Source organism: Acanthopagrus latus, chromosome 8 (genome assembly GCF_904848185.1).
Source record: "Acanthopagrus latus isolate v.2019 chromosome 8, fAcaLat1.1, whole genome shotgun sequence".
Lineage (NCBI taxonomy): Eukaryota > Metazoa > Chordata > Actinopteri > Spariformes > Sparidae > Acanthopagrus > Acanthopagrus latus.
The window spans coordinates 15,214,817-15,239,700 of NC_051046.1; the positions used below are offsets into that span (position 1 = coordinate 15,214,817).

Below are 24,884 nucleotides of genomic sequence, written 5' to 3' on the forward strand. Positions count from 1 at the left end.
GTTTCTGAGCAGAGAACACTGACACTGAAAATGGATGTCACACAAAAGCGGGCAGTCGCCTGTGGGGTTTTTGGTGGTTACCATGGCAACTGCATCGTGTGAGTGTGTGTCTGTGTGTGTGCGTGCGTGCGTGCATGTTTGTGTTGCTCGCCAGGCACAAAACACCATGCAATCTCAAAGCAGTGTGGTGCAGTTTTTGTGACTTTGAGTTTCTGAGTTTGCATTTGCGTGTGGATATTTTATGTGTGAGAGTGTGTGTGAGTGTGAACGTGAGAGAGAGAGAGAGAGAGAGAGAGAGAGAGAGAGAGAGAGAGAGAGAGAGAGAGAGAGAGAGAGGTGTGTGTGTGTATGTCCATCAATCTCACCAGGACGGAGTACTCTACATCGTCGCCCAACAGGCCTGTGTCGTTGAGGGTGTACTTGGCTTTCTTCACTCTGGCGTCCACAGGTCCTTTCTCGATCTGGTGCTTGATGGCTCGGAACAGTTTGTACAAGGGCTCGCCTGCAGAGTCCTGGTGGACACACACACACAAACCTTTTTAGAAGTTGTTTGTTTCAGATGTTGTCAAGAAGCTAATTGTTGTGATTAGCAGTATAGAAGACAGATAAACGCACATTATCAATACCGAGTACTAATGAAAGAAACAGAGAAATCCATGAGCCCGCCCCATAGTTAAATGCTGTAACCATGTCATTTCCCGCATTTTCTATCAGCGATTATACATATCAATAATGAAGTAATTAGACAAATTAGAATGTCAATGCTCCCTGTCATTTAAAGTTTAAAAAAAATCATACAGTATTGGATGTCATACATTTTTAATGAACCAAAATGTTACCTTCAAAAACTGGTAAAGGCATATGGACATCCAGTTGCACAGCATTCTTTCCACCACTGTCTCTGACCTGGAAAAACACATTATACAAATAATGAATTCTTTTGGTGTAATAATGTTGTGTGCCAAGTATTCCACATCTTACATTTGATGAGGAAATCCAAGAAAAATGTAAGTTTAATATTTTCATATGCCACTTCTGAATCTTTAAAGTAAGACGCATTGAGAATCACTTTTCGCCCATAATGGATGTTATCTTGATCAAGGTGTGTGAACACTGAGCAGAGGGCTGTTGAAACAGCTGAGAACTGTCTTTGTCTTAAACTATTTTGTGATATTTTATAAAGTCTTTGCACTCAGTAAAAGTTGAATGACGGGTGATACTTATTTAATCACTATTTTCATTGCACCGGCTTGAAAAAAGTGAAACTACTTTTTTTAAAATGGCATCTACGAAATGTCAACAAGCGAAATTTCTGCACAGCTTGACAATGTCACACTATTTTAATTCAAAACTCATGTCAATGGTCACTTGACGGATTGCCCATTCTAATGTCAGATATCCACTGGTGGCGCCCATTGTTAGCTGCTAGCATGCCTAATTAGATATCTTGTATATAACGGGGCCTGTGTTGGCACAATGGCCTAATCAGCATAATGAGCCACTCCATTGGGGGATAATTAAGATGTGTACTTGCATAACAGCCAGTCACAGCGTGCCCAGCCACAGCAGACAGTCGAGATCATATAACCCCCCTCCTAGCAGTGATGAGCAACTGTACTGTCAGACAAGTGGGTCCTATGGAGGGGGCCGTCAGTGGATGATTTGACCTTGACGGGATCATTACAGCGAAGGCAGCGACAAAGAACAAAGGCCGCTAAAATTAGAGCCTCTGCTTAGACGGCTGTTTACTCAGATTAGTCAGCTGGATGTTTACAGGCTCTAATACTAGACAACAAATGTGAAATGTTGCCAAAAGAGAAACAATTGAGCAATTCGTATCAGATAATATGAGATGAAAGCATTCACATTGCTTGGCAAGTTCCTAAAAATACTGGATAATTTATCAATAAACAATAATGACCTATAAATTCATGCTCAACACATTTTTTTTATTTCATTGATCCCTGCTCTAGGGGAAAAGGGGAATTTGGGTCATATAAGATGATTACAGGTCAGTTGATTCTGGTCAGGAGTGACACCAGGCCAACATTAGAATAGATGTCCTTTTTTATTAGTGATGTTCACTGAAAAATCATCCTAATGCAGGATTACATTGGAAAAGCAACTAGCCGAAAGCCAACAATTATTTGTGTTGTGTATCAACAACAATCAAAAACACCATTGAGTAATTTTATACCACAGCCCTTTTGTAAACATCTATAGGATAAGAAGATGAAGAAGAAGATGAAAGAGAACAGCAATAGAAGAATCATCCAGCACTTTTTGCTTGGAATCAAGGGAGGAAAAAACAGAAGGAGAAGCAGAAGGAGGGGGACTGGAATAGATCAAGCAGCAGTCTGGCTCTTGATAGTGGACTACAGTAGTCAACAGAAAACAAGGCAGAATGAGACAGAATGAAACAGTCCACTGCATCTTGAAGTGAATCCCAGTCCTCCTAAAATGTTAAAAACACTGCTGCCAGGGTTTGGATATGGAGGGACTCTGATTATAGAGCCCAGAAATGAGGACATCTAACAATTCCAGGGCCAAACAAGACAGTCTACAACCATGCCAGCTGCTCGATATATCAGAGATATCAGCGTTTTAAACATGCTTACAGTGGTTATGCCATTTTTTTTTTTTTTTTTACTAAATACACAAACTATAGCAGAGGCTGATGTGAATGTCATTAGTTTTGCAGGTGACTGGTGTTTGAGAAGTACATTTTGACCTAATGATGGTGCTGGATGAAAGGTTTAGGGAAACAAAGCCCTTAAAATTGATGCTGAGCAGGATATGAATGACTTTGGAAAATGTCATGGCAATCCATGCAACAGCTGACGGGATGTTTGACTCAGACTGATTAGAATTACCCCCTGTGATTTTATCCCTCAGTGCACCAGTCAAGCTGTTATGTCTGAGGGACGGTGTTCAATAATGACCAGAAGAGTTTTTGCAAAATATTAAGATGTCACAGTGAAGCTGGCCTTTGACCGTGTGGATATAAAATGTCATCAGTGCATCCTATTAAACATTTGTGTATAATTTTGTTATAATCATTATATTGTTGAGTAACAGCCAACGTTTTATTTTTTAGGTCACAGTGACCTTAAAACACTAAAATATTAACTGTTCTTCCTTGAGTGGATCTTTATGCCAAATTAAAGAAATTCCATCAAAAGATTCTTGAGAAATCATGTCAACAGGAATGGGACGGTTGGAAAGATGGAGAAACAGGCAAACCTAAAACATTATGCTCCTGGCCATGGCTATTCCAGGCGCAGAGGCAATTAGACGCACATGACGCAACTTTTCCCTTGACACGAAATTTCGCATTTGTGTGAGTGGAAGGCGTCGAAACCAAGCGTGAAACTGTGTCGTGACAGCCTATAGACGTTGACCCTCACATTGACATCACAACGCTCATGTCGCTGATGTCCGGACAGTCATGGACAACAATTGAGGACAGGATAATAATCACTAATCATGATCTACTTGTACCAAGACCGGACAGCTAGGGAGCTGCTGAGGAGGTAAGTGAGCTAGAAAGTAAGACTACCTGGTAAGTTTTGGAAATACGTCCCAGCACAGCATAGCTCTGATTGATCTGAGCTCCATTCGAGGGACAAGCATTTTAAAAGTAGTTTGCCTGTCATCTGAGGCAGATATTCTTCACATTTGGTCTGAACCGGCACTGGAAATTTACATCTTGGAACCAGGAATGTCTGCACAAAATGTTGTGCAAATGAATCCTTTAGATGCTGAAATATTCCCCTGCGCAAGTGAAAACTTCGTCCGGCCCGAAGTGTAAAATCAGGGAAGTCCTGTGGAGATGATCAATGTGTATACAACATTTCAATGCAACCCATGCAACTGATATAATTCACAGTTATCGACCGGCTTACAGACCAAAATTGTCTTTAGAACTATTCTGCTAGCAGAGCTAAAAAAAGCATCAAAGTGATGCAGCTGCAATTAAATCTTGGCAGCACAGAACTTCTTAGATATCAAACTTGGTACTTGTGTTTTGGCATCGTATCGGACTGCACCAGTATCCGCTGAGCAGCAGCACCGAGTTTCTCCTCACTCACCTGCGCAGCATGAGTTTGGGGTTCTTGCTGTGGACGTAGTCCCCCATCAGCTCCAGCAGCAGTGTTCTCATGATGTCGGTGTAGTATTCCAGTTTCCCATGCAGAGCCACTGTCAGCAGGGAGGCAAAGTACACCTTGGCTCTGGCGTTGAAGTCATGACTGTGCTCCAGAGTGCGGATGAACTACACACACAAGAATTCAGACGAAAGCTTAATTAATCGTCCCGATGAAGCCTGCACATGTACAGGCAAACCTGACATAATATACCTTTAAATAATCAAAAGACTTAATTTCGTGAAAACAGTAATTATCAAGGTAAATTAAATTCTGCGCTGTAAAACACAGGCTTAAAAAAGATACCAATTAGTGGAAGAGGAATCACCCACACATTTGCAGTTAACACCTCAGAGGCTGTTTCTCTGCCAGCAATATTGGATTATTAGGAATCTTCACACGTCTCCCTCTATGTCTTCTGCTTCTCACTTCCAAACACTGTTCTCCACTAAATTAAACATTACAAAAATCCTTAAATCAAGGGGAGAGAGCCCCAATTTAGGATAGACATGCAGGACCTCCCATTACACTGACTTTGATTAAGGCAGAATTTTTTTAACAGCTAATGGAGATGAAAGTGAGTTTGCACCAAGGTTTTTTGGCAGGTAATTTAACACTTTGTTTGATAAAAGTTAATCTAAGTGACTTAATTGAGCCTGTTGAAACACATTAAAGAGACACATTGTTGCATAATGAACTAGGCTACTTTAGCTTTGCTACAACTGTATTTTCTATTTCTGAGTTGCTCCAAATGAGAGAAAAGTCCCCGCACTTGCTCAAGGACGTGGTTCAGTATCGCTTCACTAATTTGATGAGCTGAGGGGAGTTTGTTAAAAATAAAATCCCGCCTGGCTTATGATTTATGTATCTGCAATACACTGTATGCTATTATGAGTTACAGTTAGTTGTCACTTATCACTTAGACTGAATGAAAACAGAAAACAAAATGCTCTCTTCGAGCTCAATGTTAATGTCACAGTACTAACACACATGATGATGTACATGATGTTCATCATTTGGTTGAGCATGTTCGCACGTAACACTAAAGACAAGGTACAGCTGAGGCTGGTGGGAATGTCAGACCAGTCACCCTGCGGAGAGTATAAAGCTCTGCATGCAACTTCAGTCTATCTAATAAGTGTTGAGACTTGGGATGGGACAATATGTAATTTTATTGCAGATAGCGGAAAAAAACAAACCCAAAAAACAGGATAAGTTGATTGTGGTGAATTTCCCTCATTGAGGTGACTGTGAATATCCTCAAAGAGTGTCCTGAAAAATCTGTCTAACTTGCTAACATTCAGTCCCATATCGAGTTCCAGACGTAGATTGAATTTCTACAAGGGGGAGCGTCTCTCCAGTCATTCCAGCATCATAAAACTGTCACCATCGCTTAAAGTAATTTCTTATGAGTGACATTGTGATGCTACCTTCTCACAGAACTTACATGCAGAAACAAGTGATAGGAGGGTGGGGTGACTGTGACAGAACCACCTTTCACATTAATACATGACACTATACCACTGGAATTATTTTGAAGCTGCTGTTTTAAGGTTAAAAAAGTCACACGATGTTGCTGTATAAGCTATACCACATATATTGTATACTATGGATTCTAAAGATACTAAAGAACGACAGACACCCTGCGACTCAATCCAAACTTTTGTTTCAGTAAAATGTAAATATGGACTTATTTAAACTATAATGAATAGTTTTTAGTTATTCTGCTGTTAACAAACAATGAAATGCTTAATAAGCATACATCAGTCCACTTTAAAGGTTTATAAACCTCAGTTGCAATTCAATAAATGCTGTCCAAAAACTTTTCATTGATGAACTTCACAGTACAAATTGACAAAGTTGATTTACAAAAGTATTATTTACATCAACTAGACTATAAACAATCACTTGACAAATGGTTTATGAAGCATTTCATTGTTTGTTAGCAGTGAAATACTGATAAGCTAAAGATTTTTACCCTTTGACAATGTTTTCAAAGTTACTTCTACTTCTTAACCAAACGTAAAGCTAATTAGAGTTATAGGACAAGATTCCAGGTTGTTTTTGCACCGTTTTAAGAGTTGTAAGCATACATTTATGGTTTTCATGATAATAAATATTTTGGCCAGAGTAAACGCAAAATGAAATGTTCTTTTAACACCATGTTGAGTTATGTTGCTTTTCGCTGAAAAGCAAGAGGAAAAATCAGGAGATGAGTGACTACATTCTGAATATGATGGAAACCTATTCAGTAGCTGTTGAGACAGATATTTCAGTCAGGATCAAACTGCTGGACCAACAGGCTCTGAAATCCCCAGAGGCTAGCTGCTAGCATGGCTAAGAGGGAGAGTGTTAAAATTCGAAATGTGTTTGATCTCACATCAATCGATTTGATAATCCTTTACAGCTCTGCTTTAAACGCTGCTGCATGCTGAAATAATCACACCACAGGTGACTATTCAGTGACACGTGTCGCATATTTACATTAATGAGGAAGGTCTTGGAGTTCAGGAGGTTGGAGAACTGGTTGAGCGCCTGAGTCACTGTGGCCCGCCGAGCCTCCGGGATGTCCAGCTTTCCTGTGATCATCACATCATTGGCACCGTCCTTCGAGGGCAGGAAGAAGACGCGGTCCGTGTAGGTTTTGTAGTCCAGGAAGGGGATTCGTCCCTCGCTCAGCTCGTTGGTGTGATCCTCCATCTCGATCATCAAATCTGCGAGATGAAAGCAAGAAAATAGTCCCTCGTTCCTTTTTAATAAGCAGCTCTTTGTCGTCTGCGTGCTGTATCATCTGTCTCAATCATTATGTTGCGAGAGGCAGAGAGGGGAGAGAGTTGCCGGGGAAAATTATTTGAGCTGTGAAGGATTGTTTTCCATTACTGTTACTGCAAAACTGCTTGTCGTTATGGTGATAACACGATGTTAAGTGGGAGAATGTATTTAATTCATGCAGTAAAATACATCAAAGGAATGTAATCAGAGCTGTGAGGCACTTCATTACTTCATAACATCTTAGGATTCATGGATCCTTTGTGGGGCATTAGCAATATTGCACAGTTTTTTTAAAATTTTTTTTTTCTTTTTTCAGTTGCGCTGTTGGTACCTGTGAATTCTTTCTTGCAGCGGTCTCGTACACTCTCCTCCAGATTCTCCAGCTGATGTTTCACCTTCTCGTACTCCCTCTCCGCCTGCTGGCTCTTTCTCCTGAACAGATTCCACAAACACAACACACGTGCCGTTAAAGGAAAAAAAATGTCATCGCTGTTCAAATGTCTACGTGTAATCGGGTAATAACTTTAAGACAAAAAGCCTACTATTACCACTAGTATTACACCACTGGGGGTTTGTTGTTCCTGCTGTGGGTGTTTTTGTATATTATTCTTTTAGCGATCTTTTTTAAGGGAGGCTGGGGAAATTGCGGTTCCTAGTTCAACTCTCAGTGCTTTCAGAATCGTCTGCTGCTAACACTGGCAGGTTAAGAGAGCCCGCACAGGTAGTTTACATTGTAGTGAATCAGTTAAAAATCAGACAGCACGTAATCTATTCTGCCCAGGACAAAAATCTGTACACACTGGTAAAATAATGTGATCAGATGTTGTCCAGACTTGGGGGGTTTTCACACCTTTACTAAGGGCTAGCCACTGGTGATAAATGAGGAATGAGGAGTATATGCTAGAATAGCTGATGATGTTAATCTGCACCTCCTTAATGCAGTAAAATAAGTCATACTGCAATTATTTTCACATATATAACAGTTTTAAATGAGTCCTGATCAGTGGCAATGATCATTTTTGCATCACAATTCACACTTTCCTTGTAAAAGACTATTACAATCATAATGGTTTGACATTTATTGGGGTCTTCACTTAACAAACATGTTTCCTGACATGCGGGGAACAAGATGTTTTCAGAGCTACAGTTCTTCATTATAATGATGTCTTGTCACCCATTTTACCTTTATCACAAAACTGCAGCTTATTTGGATATTGCAATTTCGAAAATATTTAAATTATTTGTTTAGCCCTAAAATGACCCCCTAAAAAAACAGTATGCCAATACAATTTGGGGAAATCACCATAAAAGGCTGTTCACAGAACAGAAAGTATGTTATCAGACAAACTCACAATCAACAAATACAGAGACTTCCGTAGTCCAAATATTGGGATATAACAGATTATAATTACTAGCCTGGCTTGAAATGGAAAGCACTTGTTTAAGTGGAGAAAAATGTTTCTTTTATTTTAGCCTACTCAAACTGTTTTCCTCCCGGCATCTAGCTTGACACTAACACATGACTCTAACCCAGCAGACTGCAATGTTTATTTATCAAGTGCAGCAGGCTATTAGAACTATTATACTATCAAGCCAGCCCTCAAGCTATTCAAATCAACAAAGCTTCGGTGAACTGAGAACCCTTCCTGATCTGAAGTAAAATTATGCAATAAAAGATCATCAGAAGGTTACAGTCTATAGATGATACACAGGCAACCCACCAGGCTCATTATCTTTTATTCAGCTGCTTCTAGTTGTGATCATGCGGCTGTAGATCAAACAGTGTGAGCCGATCTTTTTACGCTGCTGATTTAAGTGAACCTCATTTCAAAGAAGTTTACCACCCCCGAACTGATGTGAAACTCAGCTGTTGCTAGCGCAAAAACAACAGAAATCTATAGACAGAAACTGACATCTGAAGCTCTCAGTGGTTTGCTGCTCTACCAGTGAGCAAGAGAGCTAAAACTGCAGCGCTCAACATTCTGGTCAGGATTTCACACAGCATCCCAAAATATATCTGAGCGTTCACGAGATTATAAAAAAATACGGAAGAAAATGTTTTTGTAACAAAATTATATTTTACTTTATGTTATTACTTTTCTGTGGGACTGTGGTTCATTTTAACCATAATCTTACTGGATTCATCAGCTCAATACCTCATGACTTCAAATGAAATGAATTTACTTTTTCAATGTTTTAGAGGCCCAACACGTGCTTCTGTTTTGGCTCTCAAGGACTCCAGCTGCAACACATGAACATGCCCTAAATCTGTGATTGACGTTGGCGATGCAGCACTACCCATCCCAAACCCCAGAATAAGACTTTTTGCACTTGGTTTATGAGAGGAATAACCAACTGACTTTGAGATGAGGGAACCGGAAGTGCTAACTTATTTCTGGCCATTAGTACTCATCCCTACTGCCCTTTGTTGTTTGTGGAACTGTAGTTTTCGGCACGTTGGTTTGTTTCCTCAGTCCTGGAGGTTTTTACTTGATAACACTTCAAAAGGCCTGAACTGCACCAATAGTGATTATAATGTATAATATGACATTTAACTGTGGGGTAAATGAGTTCAAAACATGTTTTAATTGATTCTCTACTCTAGAAAGGCAAGAAGAAGAAGTTGGATTACTTTTTTCATTACAAAAATGTATGTGTATGGGATGCTGACCTTAAAACGGCTTACCTGTAGCAGTAGACAGAGACAGCGATGATGAGCAGCATGGGCACAATGACAGCAGGGATGATGATGTAGAGTGACAAATCATTCTTCTTCTCGTATTGCACCGAGCCTACCACCCACTCCCCTCTCCCAAACTTGATCTGTGGATAAACAGAGGGTGGAAATCTTATCATCTGCACAAGCGCTCAACATTTTAGAAAAAGACATTTATTCAGGTAGGTGTCATTTGTAAAGATTCAACAGATTCCACCGGAGAGGACGGAGGGTAATCTACATAACTGCACACAGCTCTACTAAAGCAGCTACGAGACCACGCAGTTTAAAGTGCTCGGACTATGCGCAAGTCGTGGGAGCACATTAACAGAACAAATGCATAAATGCATCAAGTTTAATACTTTATGATGATTCTTCTTCTATGTAGATATTCTGTACTATTGATAGTTCGGCGGTGTCATTTCTTTAAGCAGCACAGAGCCGCAGAAATTAAACCATAGCTCACTTCCAGAAATTACACAGAGGAGAAGTTAAAGTATTAATCACAATTGTGGCTCAGCTATAATTTAATTTAATCATATGGGCCCGTAGCTACATGAAAATTGCTGTAGCAGTGAAGGATACCTCATCAGTCCATCCAATGGAATGCATTCTGATTTTGCTATATTTGCTGATGACATCTATTATCTAATGAACAATAACAATTTTCACAGCATATATTTTTGCAGTTACCTAGACATGTCCCCAGCATCCTCAGGCCACACGACACGTGGGTTGTGAAATATGTGTCTACAATGCATTTGTAGTACTTTTTCATGCCAAATTAAGATTTGTGCATACATAATATATAATGAGCATATAAAACATGATGTCTTGAAACAGATCACACGACACTAAGTGTGTACAAGTAGAGCTGAAATGATTAACTTACAGAAAATTAATTGACTTCTACTTTAAATTGTTCAAGTCATTTTTCAAGCAACATTATGTAACTTTTTTTTTACCTGTCTCAGCGTTAGTGTCTCAGTGTGTTTTCTTCAAGACACAAGTTACCAACATGTGACATTATGATGAAGTAACGAGTTTTGTTTGTAGTTAGCACCTACATTACGTCTGACAAATTACATCTGTTACAGACCTGGGACTAGCGTTTACAAGTGGTGTTGCACTCAGAAACTGTACGGGGTGTCAAGTTATGCAAAATGCCAGTTTCTACATAATGTGCATGCAGTGTGTGGCTTCAGCTTTTCAAATGTGAGTAAGCATTGTGAAATTGTCACTTTGGGCTCTGGGTAGTTGTGACGGTACTTCTGGCTCTCACTTCTTACTAACCAAGCAATCGATAAAATGAGAGAATGCTTGCACATTAATGCACCAGCAATAATAATATAATGATATATAGTTATTTAACGCTTCAAGGGGACATTTTACTTCTGCATTATGTGCTTTCAAGTACATATTCCTGATTACAATTGCATATTTTTTCCTTAAGTGCACTTCAAAGCAGGACTTTAACATGTAACTGAGCACTTTTAGCGTGTTATAGGATCTCATTACTTCCTCCACCACTGTGTGTCTGCCTGTCTTTGTGTGATCTGACCGTTAAGTCCAGCAACTCGGGGCGGGTGTCTCTGCGGTGGCGTCTGGAGCGAGCCCGAGGCGGGGTGGAAGGTGGGTCCAGAAACAGCTTGTCATCCTGAAGCGTGTTGACCAAACATGGAACGTCTCCCACAAAGGCTTGAGCCTCTTTGTTTGTCATCGCTTTGGAGAATCCCCGACCCTGCAGGGGAAGATCGGCGCTAATGCTCAGAGTGTTGTTACACAGAGAAATTAATTACCGCATTTATACATCATTAAGTAAACAAATAGCATTCCGAGTATTAAAACATCAGCGGAAGTATTTTCATTAGTGATGGGTGGAAAGTTTATAAGAGCTGTTTACTGTTCCACTATGTGTTAGTGCCAGAAGTAATTATAAAGATTAAGATTGTTCACTGTAAGCAGAATTCTAAGTAATTTCTTAATTAAGACACTGTAGGCACGACTCCAGTCAAACCTACAGTCTTGGCATTGCAAAATACGTTTATACACATCTACAGCCCACTTCTGTATCTACACACATGCTTTCAATTATTCTAATGCAGTCTGGAATAGAAGAAAGGTGAAATTAACTTAAGTAAACCAGCAGCTGAGTAATTGAAAAGCCCCCAGAGCTTTTTCTCCGACAGACGCATTTCCTGAGTAATTTACCTGAAGTGTGAGTATTACCAACAGAAACTTTAAAAAGAGAACATTGTGTAACCTCAAGAGTAACACAATAGACATGATAAGCTGTAAGACAGATCGACAGCTGAATTGATCAGACCATTCATTATTTGACTGATCTCTGAATTTGATCTGGTTAGAAAATCTTTCAAGAAAAAATCGATTCTTTTCTTGCAAGCAAAAAATACATTTTATGAAGAAATACAAGCCTTAAACTGCTCCTAGAATTAGATGATAAAACTGATTCAAATTAAATTGATTGCTCTCTTTTATTTATTTATTTTTTTTATATCATTTTTATTTGACCCCTTATTTAAAAGATCCAATATGGGAAATTAAACATGCTGAACCTCATTAAAAACTATATTACACTGCAATAACAGCGTAAACTCTACACTGCAAAAGAATAAGAACCCTGCTGGTGGAGGAGGCAAAGAAGAGTGTTAGAAACTGTGGTGAAACATGGGTGAATGTACGTGCTTTCAATGTTGTGTGCTTCAAAGTCTGATCCCCCGCTGATATTTCCCCTAACCAGTGGGTCTTGAGAAGGTTCAAAACTGGATTTCTTTCTACAAGATCAGTAAGTAACAAAACCTGCTGACTAAATAATGCAACCAATTGTTTTACTCTGCCCCTTTCACAGCACTGACATCAGAATTTCTTGGTCAAATTGGATTCTTATTGTTGTGTTTAGCTTTTGAAAGTAGCCACATTGCTTACGCTGTCTTTGCGAAAGCAGCTCCAACAGAAATACCACAGAGAATCGCTAGGAGGGGGAAAAGTAGTCCATTTCGGCTTTAAGGTTTTGGAACATTTTGGTTTACGCCACTTCAACCAAAGCAATGTTTACTGTGTTCAAACCAAAATGGTTTTCTTCAGTCTTGGGTTTGCAGTAGTAAGGAGTTTTCTGAGTACTAAAGACACACAATTTCCAGTAATTCACAGAAAAAAAAAATGTTCAAAGTCACAATTTTGTATGTGTTTGTTTCGGTCACTCATATTGTGACATTTTACTTTTGATTCCTTTTCGTGACCACATCCAATTTGGGAAGTAGTGTTTCAAAGCAATGTATACTTAAGAAAATGACTTCAAACATCTGTTTAAAAAGGGCAAAAATAACTGCACACATAAATTTGCACCTGATCATTTAAATTCCTGAACAATAAGACAACTTCAGTGATACATTATGTGCCACTTTATGCAAACATTTAGAAGAAATGAAACCCAAGCATCACATAAGCTGCTATAATGAGTGCAACTGCAAATTAGCATTTCTATTTGTGTCCTCAAGTCAACACCATTTGTCTTAATTCCACCACACAAAGAGGCAGACTTCTCTGAAACACAGTGCGTGAACGGGAGCTAAGCAGCCTGCACACTCACAGTGACGATGATGATGCTGGCCTCAGTGATGACCTTATTTAACAGCTCGTCAAAGACGGGGTCAGGGTGGTAGTCGAAGGGCTTCAGCTCCTTCTCCCACTTGTCCAGCTGGATGTACGTCCTGAAGGGCTTGTTCAGGGAGCTGTTCACTGTTGGAGACCGAAACTGGATGACTGTGTCGTTTTTCTCGTGGGCGACCTGAATTTATCAGAGGAAGAGAAAAAAAAAGTTGTAACTGGACATAAACAATACAAACACTGACATGCAGCACACAAAAACAACACACGAAGGAGAATATAACAGTGTAACAGCAAATTGCGGGGGGTTTACAAAAGCAAACAGTGGGAGCTGAGAGCTGTTTTTTGAAAAAGGCGGTCAATTACTGTTTTTGTTGCGTGAGGGAAGAGTGGTTTTGAGAGTTGGGTGATGGGAGAAAAAAAGCCTGGCTCAGTACAGTGGGTAAAATTATGTGTTCCTTTTTCTATCGTTCTATTAAAATCCCAATCTGCCATCGAGGAATGGCAGCCTCCGATGAATCACAACTTGCACTGAGTCATTCCTGCTCTGGCTTTTGTTTATTTGCTTTTGATTAACCGGACTGATGGTGATATTTCTGTCACTCTCTTATTGTTTCGATCGAGGCCTGACAATACTGCGCGTGACAGCTAAACCCTTACAGTCCTACATGCAGAAGAAGTTTTTCAAAAGGACACGGCAGAAGGCGTGGGCTGCATCACGCAGCTCGCAGCTACTATATATTTTCAGACCGGCTGCACGAGTTGAATATCTTTCGTCATTTAAGCTCAAAAATAAATCTGTCCTATCAGATTCCTTTGAGTCCTGTGAACTTTCTGCACCTCTGTTGTTTCTGATCGCACATATTCATCGACACACCTCACCAACCTGGACCTCAAAATCTCAGATGGCTGCTCCGCTTATCAACAGCTCGCAGTTTATTAGCGCTTACTGTCTTATTTGTATCTCATTAAATCAGTCTTACACACAACACTGTCCAAATTCTATCCTCGGACATGTTGTTTTGAGGTTTTTTTTTTATCTACAAAATACCGTGCAATGTGTTGATATCAACTGGTATCGCTAACAATTAGTTTACCTGGCTGGAACTGGGATTCTGAGTTGTTGTACTGGAAAGCTGTCATTGGTCACTTTAGCATCAAAGGCTGCAACGTGACTTCTTAAAATAAAGTTTTAGGTGTCAGGCAATATATCAGACCTCACTGTTGTGAATATAGGTGTCAGGTGGATTCAGTTGGTTCGGTTAGTGACGCAAGGGTCACACCTGGAAGATAGTATTTGCAAATCTAAGTACTGTAGTGTTGTGCGACCCGTTTTAATTGAGTTATGTGGGTAATTCTGCACTCTGCAAACATTTATTTTACAACTAGGCTTTTAATTTGCAGTTACAAAACAACAGGTGCAACCAGCTCCAGACGTCTCTGTTTACAATTATGAACAAGAGCTGGAGGGACTACAGAGAAGAAAAAAACTTAATTGCTTTGTGCCGCTAACATGACCCGAAATGTAATCAACATGTTTTCACCGCCAGCCAGCAACAATAATGACTCCAAATATTTGGGTCTAGTTCAATGGATAGACTTAAACCAAGAGAAGCTTAAGAAGTTGACCAGCGCCGCCTTTGAGATAACACTTCTACATCCGCTGCTAGTTTGTTGCAGCCAGAAGTCTTTTCAAATCTCTGCTGTCCCTGGGTGGCGGGGACCAGGGACTTGGCCGGGAGTAAAGTGGTGAAGAGCGCCATAGTCACATAATCTCCTGCAACCTTAATGCCGGTATTAAATTTAGCCCTTTAAATGAAATGAACAAAATTGCTTCTGCTTAACACCAGCCAGTACACTGGAGGGCAGGCGCCGGCAAGCTGTATGCAACTTCTTCAAGCTCCCTGGCAGAGTCAGTCCTACTTGATTAAGCTGGATGAGGAACACAGTTCCATTCTGGTGAGGGTGAAACAGTGGTGCTGCTATCTGTAATCCTACAGGTTCGAAGGATTTGTGGCTAAAGAAGTGAGATGAAGTAAAACTGGCTCATGGAATCTCACTGATCAGTTTGCTGGTGTGTGTGTGTGTGTGTGTGTGTGTGTGTGTGTGTGTGTGTGTGTGTGTGTGTGTGTGTTCGCCCATGCTTTACAGAGATCGAATGAATCGCCACTGACGTTTTCATGAGATGTTGGGAGATCGACGGACAGTGTGAGGAGCGAACAGTCACAAAAGTTGAAATTCTCCAAGACAAACAATCGCAATAAAAGAGGTGGTTAAGAGCAAAGAAAGGATGACTTGGAGAGCTGGACTGAGGGCTGATAATCATAGGGAACAGTAAAACAAATCGAAGACACACGCACCTCAGACGCTGAGATGTTGTCTCTGCGGACCTCCATGACAGCAGTCTGGATTAGGTCGAAGCCAGAGCCAGTCACCACGATGTTCCTCCCCCCACTGAAAACACATAAGACAGTAAAACAAATATATGAGTATAGATGTCTCCATCTACACAACGACAAGCTCATAGGGAGGGTTAAGGGAAGACAGACACGGCTCCTACATTGCACCTGGGGTAATTTTCACCGGAGATGAAAACAAATTAGTTTAGCCTGCAAGCAGCGTCTCTGTTGTCTGTTGTTTCAGGCTCCATGCCTAATCACACGCACACCGGTGCTTTCAATTGCATGGGAAAAAGCAAGGTAACCCTCTAACGCAGCCTTTTTCAGTCATCATCAATCAGGTTTGTACAACTTCAAAGACTACTGTTTGAATCAGCCCTTCAGCCAATCACAAGTATGCAAGGGAAAATATTCCGCACACATACACAAATATGGTCACACTCAGCGACTCTTGAAGGACAAATCACACTAAACGTAAAACAAAAAAAAGGTTTCGGATAGAAGCTTGCAGGCAGAGAATGAGGCAGGTGTACAATTCTGCTCAACCTTGTCATCAATGTTTTTTCATAATTTACTTTCTCCTTTTGTGAATGTTTTGATTTCTGTCAGCTTTGATCTGGATCTTTGTCCTGTTTTTCTTCTCCGTATCTGTTGGGAGGTTTGTAAAATGCACAACCCACAGAAGGACAGTGACCCTCTTGGAGCTTTTTACGCAAGCTAGTCTTGTGTATCTAGAGTTCTAAAAAGTTGAATCTAAAGTTCAACCATGCTAGTGGAGTGCTAGTGTGTCTGCATGCTAATATGCAAACATTGACACAGGTATTGTTCACAACCAGATTGTAATTTTGCCTGTTAACATGCTAAGATTTGCTAATTAGCAATAAACCAAGTGTAAACCCACCGTGTTGACCCCCACTGGTTTGTGGACCACTGTTTTGAAGCATTGAGTTTGACATTAAGGCCGTCAACATCTTTTATGGCGCCAGAAGAGACCAGATTTGAATGGGAGGGTGGAGCTGGGGAAGTTACTGATTGGATCTGACTAATTCAACAATACGTTGAGGTATTCACCCTTGCTTTATGTTCTATTTTACTCTAAATGGGACCATACTTTACTAAATGAATATTATGTTGTATTTAAGAATAATTGAAACTCATGATTGAGACCATCAACTTATTATGGGACTGTTTACTGAGACAGGAAATCAAGCAAGAAGTACAGTCATTTTCTCATAAGCTTGCATATAATTGGACTTTTTAAGCCAGTGGAGTCAACCCCTGCTGGCCACTAAAGAGAGTGCAGATTGAAGGCACTTCAGCATTGTCTTCACTCTTCTGCCCAGCAAGCTTGTCCATACCTTATAATAAGTAAACACAAAGTACAGCCGTGGCTGATGGGAATGTAACTAGTTTTACACTGGACAAAGTTATTGACCTGATGATGGCTTAAAGTGCGGGCGGCTGTGGATAAGGGGGCGCTGGTTCGATTTCCCTGGTCCTCATAACTTTGGGCAAGATACTGAACCCCAAACTGCTCCTGATGTGCTGGCTGGCACCTTGCATGGAACCCACCACCATCAGTGTATGAATGTATGTATGAATTACTGTGTGTAAATGTAAATGTAAAGACAGGGGATCATCAAAGTTATTTGTGCAACAATTTTCATAACAATCGATCCAATAGCTGTCGAGACATTTAGCACAACACCCACAAACAAGGACCTCAAGGTGGCGCTAGAGGAGAAAAACAAGGGATCAGCGTTTCATGGCAATCCATCCAGTAGTTGTTGAGATATCAGTTTGAATAAAACTGGTGGACTGACAAACACTGCCATTCTCAGAGCTATGCTGCTAGTTTGGCTAAAACCTTGTCCAATGTGTAGAATGTTGTGGCATCTAGAGTTTAGGTTGGACATTGCAACCAACTAAACTCCCCTCACTTTACCTTCCTTTACAGTGGCTGCTTAAAATGCAGAAAACACATAAAGGCCCTCTCTGGAGCAATTGTTTGTTTTGTCTTTTCTATTAGTTTATTTGTTTATCCATTTGGGATTCCCTTTAGCCAATGCCATGGCCTCAGCTAGTATTCCCGGTCTACAGTATAAACATAGTGGTGCAACATTCGACTCCGTGGAATAGAACCTGCTGCCTCATTAGATATAAAAAGCTAATTTTGGTAACAATAAGACAGCAATTCTTAGTTTCAGCTGAGTATACACTACTGTAACTATAATCATGAGTATCATATTCCATTTCCAACCTTAAAATCTAACAAAAAAACAGATTTTCTGGTTATCTTAAAGTAAAAACAGACAGTGTTCTGGTGGTGTTCCAGCAAACATCACAAATCTTTACAAAGATGGTAAAATGTTATCATGATATCCAATAGTCAGATGGACAAAAACATGAGAAAAGCACCCACCTAATACCATAATTTGCCTCCACTGTCATTCAACACTGTGTTTCCAGGCAACATTAACAAACACTCTTATTCCAGCTAAAAGGTTTTGTATTATACCCACCAGACAAAGCTTCCTTTGGGTTGGTGGTCCAGCACGATGGGATTTTCCACAAATTGGAAGGCACTTGGGATGGTTGTTGTGGTCCTCTTTCCATACTTCACTGTGATGGTGAGAGGGTCAGAGGGCACTTTTTCTGCTCGGTATTCTCCTGTCCTGCAGGAGATCTCTGCTCCGAAGTCCTCTCTGCCAAGGCAAGGACATACCTCAACAATTGCTGTCTGGAAGGAGTAGGGTGGGGTGGGGGTGGGGGGGGGGGGGTCGCACAAGGTCACTGTGCAGTGGAAGGCAACATGGCAGCAGCCTGACAGCTTGTTAAAGCCTGGCTTTGCTTTTTCCGTTGCTTGTTATTTCTCCGTTACCTCTGCCTAAAATGTCACTGTAGGCTGGATTTGACAGAACACTCATGGTCAAAACAGCGAAGGTAAATGGTAAGAGGAGGAAAAAAACCCTGCTTATGACACCAACGTTAAGGTCAATTCCATTTTTGTTCAGGAATGTAAAAAAAAAAGAAAGAAAGAAATTAATTTAACGGGCTTCAAAGTGTGCATACTGTAGAATTAGCATAGAATACAACGTCTGAATAACAAGCAGCACTTATCAACAGAGGAGGCTGAATTGAAACAGAATTGAGCTTTGGTTGGAATGACAATTATGGAGAAAAGAAATCCTTACACGGTGCACTCCACCCCTCCGATGGTAACCTGGACATCACCCTTACTGCCAGTGTCCAGAAATAGTCCAGAAATTGTAATGAGGGTGCCCCCAGCTTTAGGACCTCTAGACGGCTTCACTGCCTCGGGCCTTGGGTTCTGGAGAGAAAGGGGTTGAGGGGTCGCAAGATACATCATGAATACTTGCTCATGTTTCGCCCTGCAAGGATTTACATGGAAGCTCCAACCCACTGGCACACACGTACAGATACAGTGCAATGTCATGTATATACACACACACACACACACACACACACACACACACACATTTCAGCTCACCCTCCTTGAGCTCTAGCCCTCTTTCAGAAACATTCACACATGCACATTAACACACACACACACACACACACACACACACACACACACACACACACACACACACACACACGCACGCACACACACACACACACACACACACTCATACAAGCATCACATCTGCCTCAATTTGCTGAGCAAACAGTTAGGCGGAGCACTCCCCTGTGGGGAAGCTTTAGCAGAGCCAGAGATATGAAAAGCCAGTTAAATAGCTACGCTGTAGCCTGTTAAAGTATTAGAGAGAAAAGGGGGCTTGCTGCACAGCATCTGGTTAGAGAGGAATGCGTACACGTTCTGGCTTATCATACAGTGCATTACCATTGTAATATGACAGCATCTAAGCACTTCATTTGCCAACACATTAGGATTTCGTATTTGTACATTCCACTTAAATGACATGCCCTTGGTATGTTCTGATAAGGGGCTCTCGGCAGCTCGGAAAATGGAAACATAATAGAGTCCATAAAACAACAAAATCAGCTGAAAGCTTTTCTTGGTCAAAAGTTAGATGTACTCCTCTGCACTGAAAAAAACATAGCTGTGGGGGGGAGGAAAAAGAGAGAGTGTGTGTGTGTCTTTGTGTGGTGGTGAGTAAAGGAGCGTATTTACCCTGTAGGTGAAGTACATGGAGGATGTTCCTCTCTTCCCACCCTTCACCTCCACCTCCACCTGGCCCCAGTGTTGGGTCTGAGGGTCAATAGGACCAATCTCACACACAACGCTATACAGGAAAACAGAGAGAAAGGTGAGAAAATACTGATTATTTACTTAATCAATTGAACATTTTGTAATTGTTGTTAAAAAAAGGCAAGAAAATGAAGGTGAGGTTTTTATACAAGACAAGAAGCAGCAACCGCTCACATGGATCAGGAGGATATTTGACATTTTTACTTGGAAAATCACTCAAAACAATTAATCACTTTTCACAGACATTATTTGTCGACTGACTAAACAATGAATTGACTCATCGAACTCTATTTAAGAGCTGCATTTCAGATCAATGATCAGCTTCAACACCGTTGTGGAAGCAATTTTAAGCTTAAACAACCTCCGCAAATCAAAAATCTTGTCTGTGCTGGAGCTGTGCCATTGAAAACAAACGGATTTCAACTCATTCAACTGAAATATATCCATTTTAATTAGCTAGATCTGAATATTGCAGATCTAAGCAAAGAGTTGTGTGTCTTTAAAAGCTAATTGGGGAAGCAATTAAATATCCAAAAACAAAAGGATGTAAAAGTATCTGAAAAACAACTCAAATGGCCTTGCTTCACATTCTGAAGCAGGCACATATGCTTAACAGGTTTATCCATCGTTTAAATAATGCTGTTGTCTAAGCAGCTACAAACATAGTTGGATTCCTAATGCCAAATTGGCGGCTTATAGCATCATAGAAACTGAAGCCTCCAGGAATTTTCCCACATTGCAGTGTCTGGAGTTTTTCTCGGAATCATGTGATAAACCAAACGCGCCCAAGTCTGCTGCAGTCCCCGGGGAAAAAATGTGTAGCTGATGAAAGAGGTCAGCATAAAGTGGCAAGCCTCTTTCAGGCTAACAGGTGGGCCACGAGCAGCCAATTAACAGCTACAACAGCAAAGTGAAGGAATGAAATATCACAACGAAAGAGCTGTCAAGACTGCAAGCAAGTGAGCTACAGCACGCAGCAGAGCGTGCAGGACAGCTAAAAACAAGATGAAGACCACAGCAGGCACGTTAGCACCAAAAAGTGGATGATTTAAGGGTGAAAAACATTCCATCTGGTCTCGTAAATCCAGTTTTATGCTTCATCGTGCAGATGGTGGGGCAAGAATTTGTCATAAAGGAGGATCCATCCTGCCAGGTGTCAACAGCTATGCCGTGTGGCTGTGGGGCAACAATGTGGATGCTCTCTCTTTTAAAGACCCTTTGTATGAAGTGAACACTTTTCAAACACAGCTGTGACTGAAGTGCATTTGCAAGGCTTAAGTTTATTCCAGTGTTGTTGATTTTTCCAGCTCATTAAAGCACCTCTGGGACGAGGAGGAACACAGAGTCTGCGGCATGAATACGCCGCCAAAAAAATCTGGGGCAAATGTGTGACGTGATCAAGTAAGTCTGACATATTTTCACTGCACTGGTGAGTCCATATGTCAAACAGGTTCCTCTGGTCATTTGTGGGCACGGACAGTATCTGAACCTGGTAAGAACTGGCCTCAAAAAAAAACCCTAAACTCTCAGAAAATGACTTACCCGAAATCAATACTGTGCATCTCATTAACTAGAGGAAAAAATTCTTGGTACCAAAATTAACGTAACACCTGTGAGAGTTCTGTAGAGGTGTAAGCATCGGTACAGATTTCACTGGATCCGAGTAAAATTAAGTTGGAACACGGCATAAATAAAGCATTTAGTTTCCGTCGGACAAAATGTAACCTTTTTAAAGTGAAAATCAGTTGCAAGCCAAAACCTCTTAGAGAGATTTATGAAGAGATACATACAACTGTTGGCCTTGAATCTGCATAGTCTCTGCTTTTATACGGCATATAGTTTGTATTGTAAGAATGAAACTCTACGCTCACTAGGGCCACCTTTAAGGGAATGCACCGTTTTTGCTGCCTTTGCTTTAGGTACAATCAGGTATGATGTCCTTCAAGCATAGCTTCTTCCTGTTACGTGAGTGTGCTGCATGACTATGTTGCTACATGCTACATTAAAACAGTGGTACCAAACATTTTTGGGGCTCGTGACTCATCGCAAAAGGAGCAGCTTTAGTTTAGTCTAGTTTGGGTCTCTTGGCATGTTTGAGACGTCTGTGAGTTATTAGCAGTTCCACTGAAGAGACACTTTCCCTTTATTTATTTGTTTAAATAACTATTTATGGCCCAAAGAGGTAGAAGCAAAACAGAGATTAGAGAAAAGTCCAAAATATGAACACAAATTGGTGTAGCAGACCTTTCCTACCCCATTAATCATCTCACATCCTCAAACTATGTATAAAGGAGTTTAAACTAGCTCCACCCGCTGCAGAACTAGAATGCCTTTTACACATTAATGCATCAGTAAATAATCTAATAACAGGCATCTTTTTTTTTCTGCAGATCTCCTGCTTTTACTTTCGATATCTTGAGCGTATTTTGCTGAACACTTTTGTATTTGTAAGTAGGATTTGATTGCAGGATGTTTACTTGTAATGGACAAATTTTGTATCGTATTTGCTCAAATAAAGCATCAGAATACTCCTTCCACCACAAGCGGAGAGTGAAAGAGTGATTCTGTTTCTGAATCAAGCTGCGAGTAGAGACTTTCAGATCAATACAGTGGCATAATGAGCTACATAAATTATACACCCAGGTCACTTGGAGGAAAGGCAAAGCACTCCTGAGCTGATAAGGTATCCAAAAAGTTTAGGAAAAAAAACCAAACACACTCTAATCACAGTTTGACCAACATCAAACAACAGAACGACAGAAAGTGTGTGTGCTGCTGCAAATGCTCTTGCTTAAAAACATTATTTTGTGTGCAAGTATTACCTTGTGGAGACGGAGTACTTCTCCTCCTGATGGACACACGGCTCCCCAGCCACAGTGATGCTCTTAATGTCTTGCCTGTGGATGCCGAGGTTGGAGCCCCGGATGGTGATGGAGATTCCTCCCTGCATGGGGCCGAAACGTGGGATGATCTGGAAGGGAAGATACAGTGGTGGGGGAAGGAGTAGTGGGTGTTTAGTGGAAGAAGGAATTGAAATGGATTTAAACAGATTTATTGCGCAATACGAACATAAATGAGATTTACACAGACTGTTAAAGTCTGCTGAATAGTTAAAGTCTAAATGTTTAATATGCAATGCCACGGTCCAGAATTGCATCCACACTGCAGGAGTCCTGGTGGCAAATATGTGGAATTATTAGGCTCCAACTGATGCTGGATTTCGATTTTGATAAGAAAAATACTGAGGACAATAAATCAAATTACACTGTAAGTGCTAACGTTCTACGTAAATGGATAACATGGTGAAATATTTTTATCAACATGATATGTCTGAGTGAGGCAATTTTACAGCTGAACAAGCTTTTGGATTATCAATGATAAACAGAAACAATGAATATAAAAACAAAAGAAGAACAGTATATTTGGACCAGCAAACAAAATAGATTTTTTAAACTTGAAGAAGCTGTTGCAGCAACAAGCACAGCACTTCTAAGTGACAACATAATATTAAATGAGCCTGTGTTTTGAGCATACTGCTAACGCTAACACTGCGACAGGATCATAGGTCATGGGATCACAGAGATCAACTGAGGCTGATGAGGATGTCATTCAGTTTTCAGCATTTGGTCATAAAGTATTGGACAAATTAGAATCAAGACCTGACAGTAGTGCTAGATGGAAAGTCAGGGCATCACTTGGGTCAGTAAGATTCATCCTCTGGGAACCTTCAAGGTTTAACAGCAATCCACTGAATATTCTTCATCAGCTGTTGATATTTTCAGTCTTGGTCGAAGCAGTGAAGCGACCAAATGATAGACGTAACAGAAAAGATTCATCAAATTGTGACTATAAAACACCTTGCAAACACACAGTGAGCGAATCATCCGTTTAATTTTCATTGGCCAATGTATCGGTCACGCTGTACTGCGTATGGACGTATCCTCAGTTGATTGACATCAACGCAATTACTGATGGATTTTTATCAATGACAATGGGGCACCAACAATTAAGTGAACAAAGAATGAATCGATTCAATCTAGTTGTGCTCAGATCAAAACAGGCCCCTCAAGGAGAAGTGGACTTTCATCTCCTCCGTAGACACGAAAAGGAGAAGAAGAAAAACACGGCCAGTAAGGGGCTCCGATCAATAATCCAATCAGCAAGATCAATGCCTTTTCACTGCTAATCACAAGCCTTTAATGCACCTTTTTCAGTTCAACAGTCAACATTAAGAGATGACAACACTGTAACTACTCACATCAGTGATCAGGGGGTCCGGGCAGTCCGTGTTGTAAGGATACTCCGACCCTTGTTGGTCAGGATTGCACAACTTCTTGTACACACACGCCTTCTGCTTGGCGCACCACACGCAACTGTACTTCGTGTCGGCGTTCTTACAAAGACTACAGTCCTCCCTCCCCACGGAGCAGTTGTACAGGGTGACTGCAGAGAGGAGCAAAACAAAGCATTGAATAATTCTTTCATTTCACTTTTATAGTTTCAGTTTGGTTAAAGTTCTCCTACTGGTCAACCGTGGTGACCATGAGAAGAGAATAGCGTTGAAATTAAAATAAAAAAAAAAAATGTTGATTTGCTCATCTAAATCGTCCTCGATTATCATCCAGGGGCCCACAGAGCTGTGAGTTAAAAGGGAAACTCCAACGATTTTGCACATCAAAGTCTGTTTACAGGTCCTGGGGGGTTCTATTCTAGAGTTAAGAAAAAAAAAATTGTTTAGAGCCTTTTGTGTCTCCAGAGGGAGCTGAGTGAAGTCTGACGAATGGCCCCAAGTGATGTCGAAAACATAAAGAAGTAAGGTGACTAGACCACGGTGGCTTGGTCTGCATTTTTGCCTAAGAATGGTGGCTCGAGGCTACATTAGCTGCTTCTAGGATAATGCTCCTATCAATGACTGAGTGGGTATTGTGGGTATTGTAGTCACAAGTTTTGAAAAAGACTATACTCCATGCTGCATCGATTTTTGTTCTGTT

The 24,884-nt window shown here is 40.7% G+C and overlaps 1 protein-coding gene across 2 annotated transcripts in view; it reads right to left on the reverse strand.

Annotated features, from left to right (window-relative positions):
- Window positions 1–24,884, reverse strand: part of plxnb2b (plexin b2b) — a 135,859-nt gene that overhangs the window by 14,020 nt on the left and 96,955 nt on the right. For both annotated transcript variants that reach the window (XM_037106996.1, XM_037106997.1), the window contains exons 14-27: window positions 24,152–24,336; window positions 22,716–22,864; window positions 19,816–19,927; window positions 18,854–18,990; window positions 18,182–18,364; window positions 15,621–15,714; window positions 13,244–13,441; window positions 11,195–11,374; window positions 9,604–9,740; window positions 7,249–7,349; window positions 6,630–6,859; window positions 4,092–4,273; window positions 840–906; window positions 366–512 (exon numbers count right to left, since the gene is read on the reverse strand). In XM_037106996.1, the coding sequence (XP_036962891.1) occupies window positions 366–512; window positions 840–906; window positions 4,092–4,273; window positions 6,630–6,859; window positions 7,249–7,349; window positions 9,604–9,740; window positions 11,195–11,374; window positions 13,244–13,441; window positions 15,621–15,714; window positions 18,182–18,364; window positions 18,854–18,990; window positions 19,816–19,927; window positions 22,716–22,864; window positions 24,152–24,336 (2,102 nt within the window). The remainder of the gene's footprint in view (window positions 1–365; window positions 513–839; window positions 907–4,091; window positions 4,274–6,629; window positions 6,860–7,248; window positions 7,350–9,603; window positions 9,741–11,194; window positions 11,375–13,243; window positions 13,442–15,620; window positions 15,715–18,181; window positions 18,365–18,853; window positions 18,991–19,815; window positions 19,928–22,715; window positions 22,865–24,151; window positions 24,337–24,884) is intronic.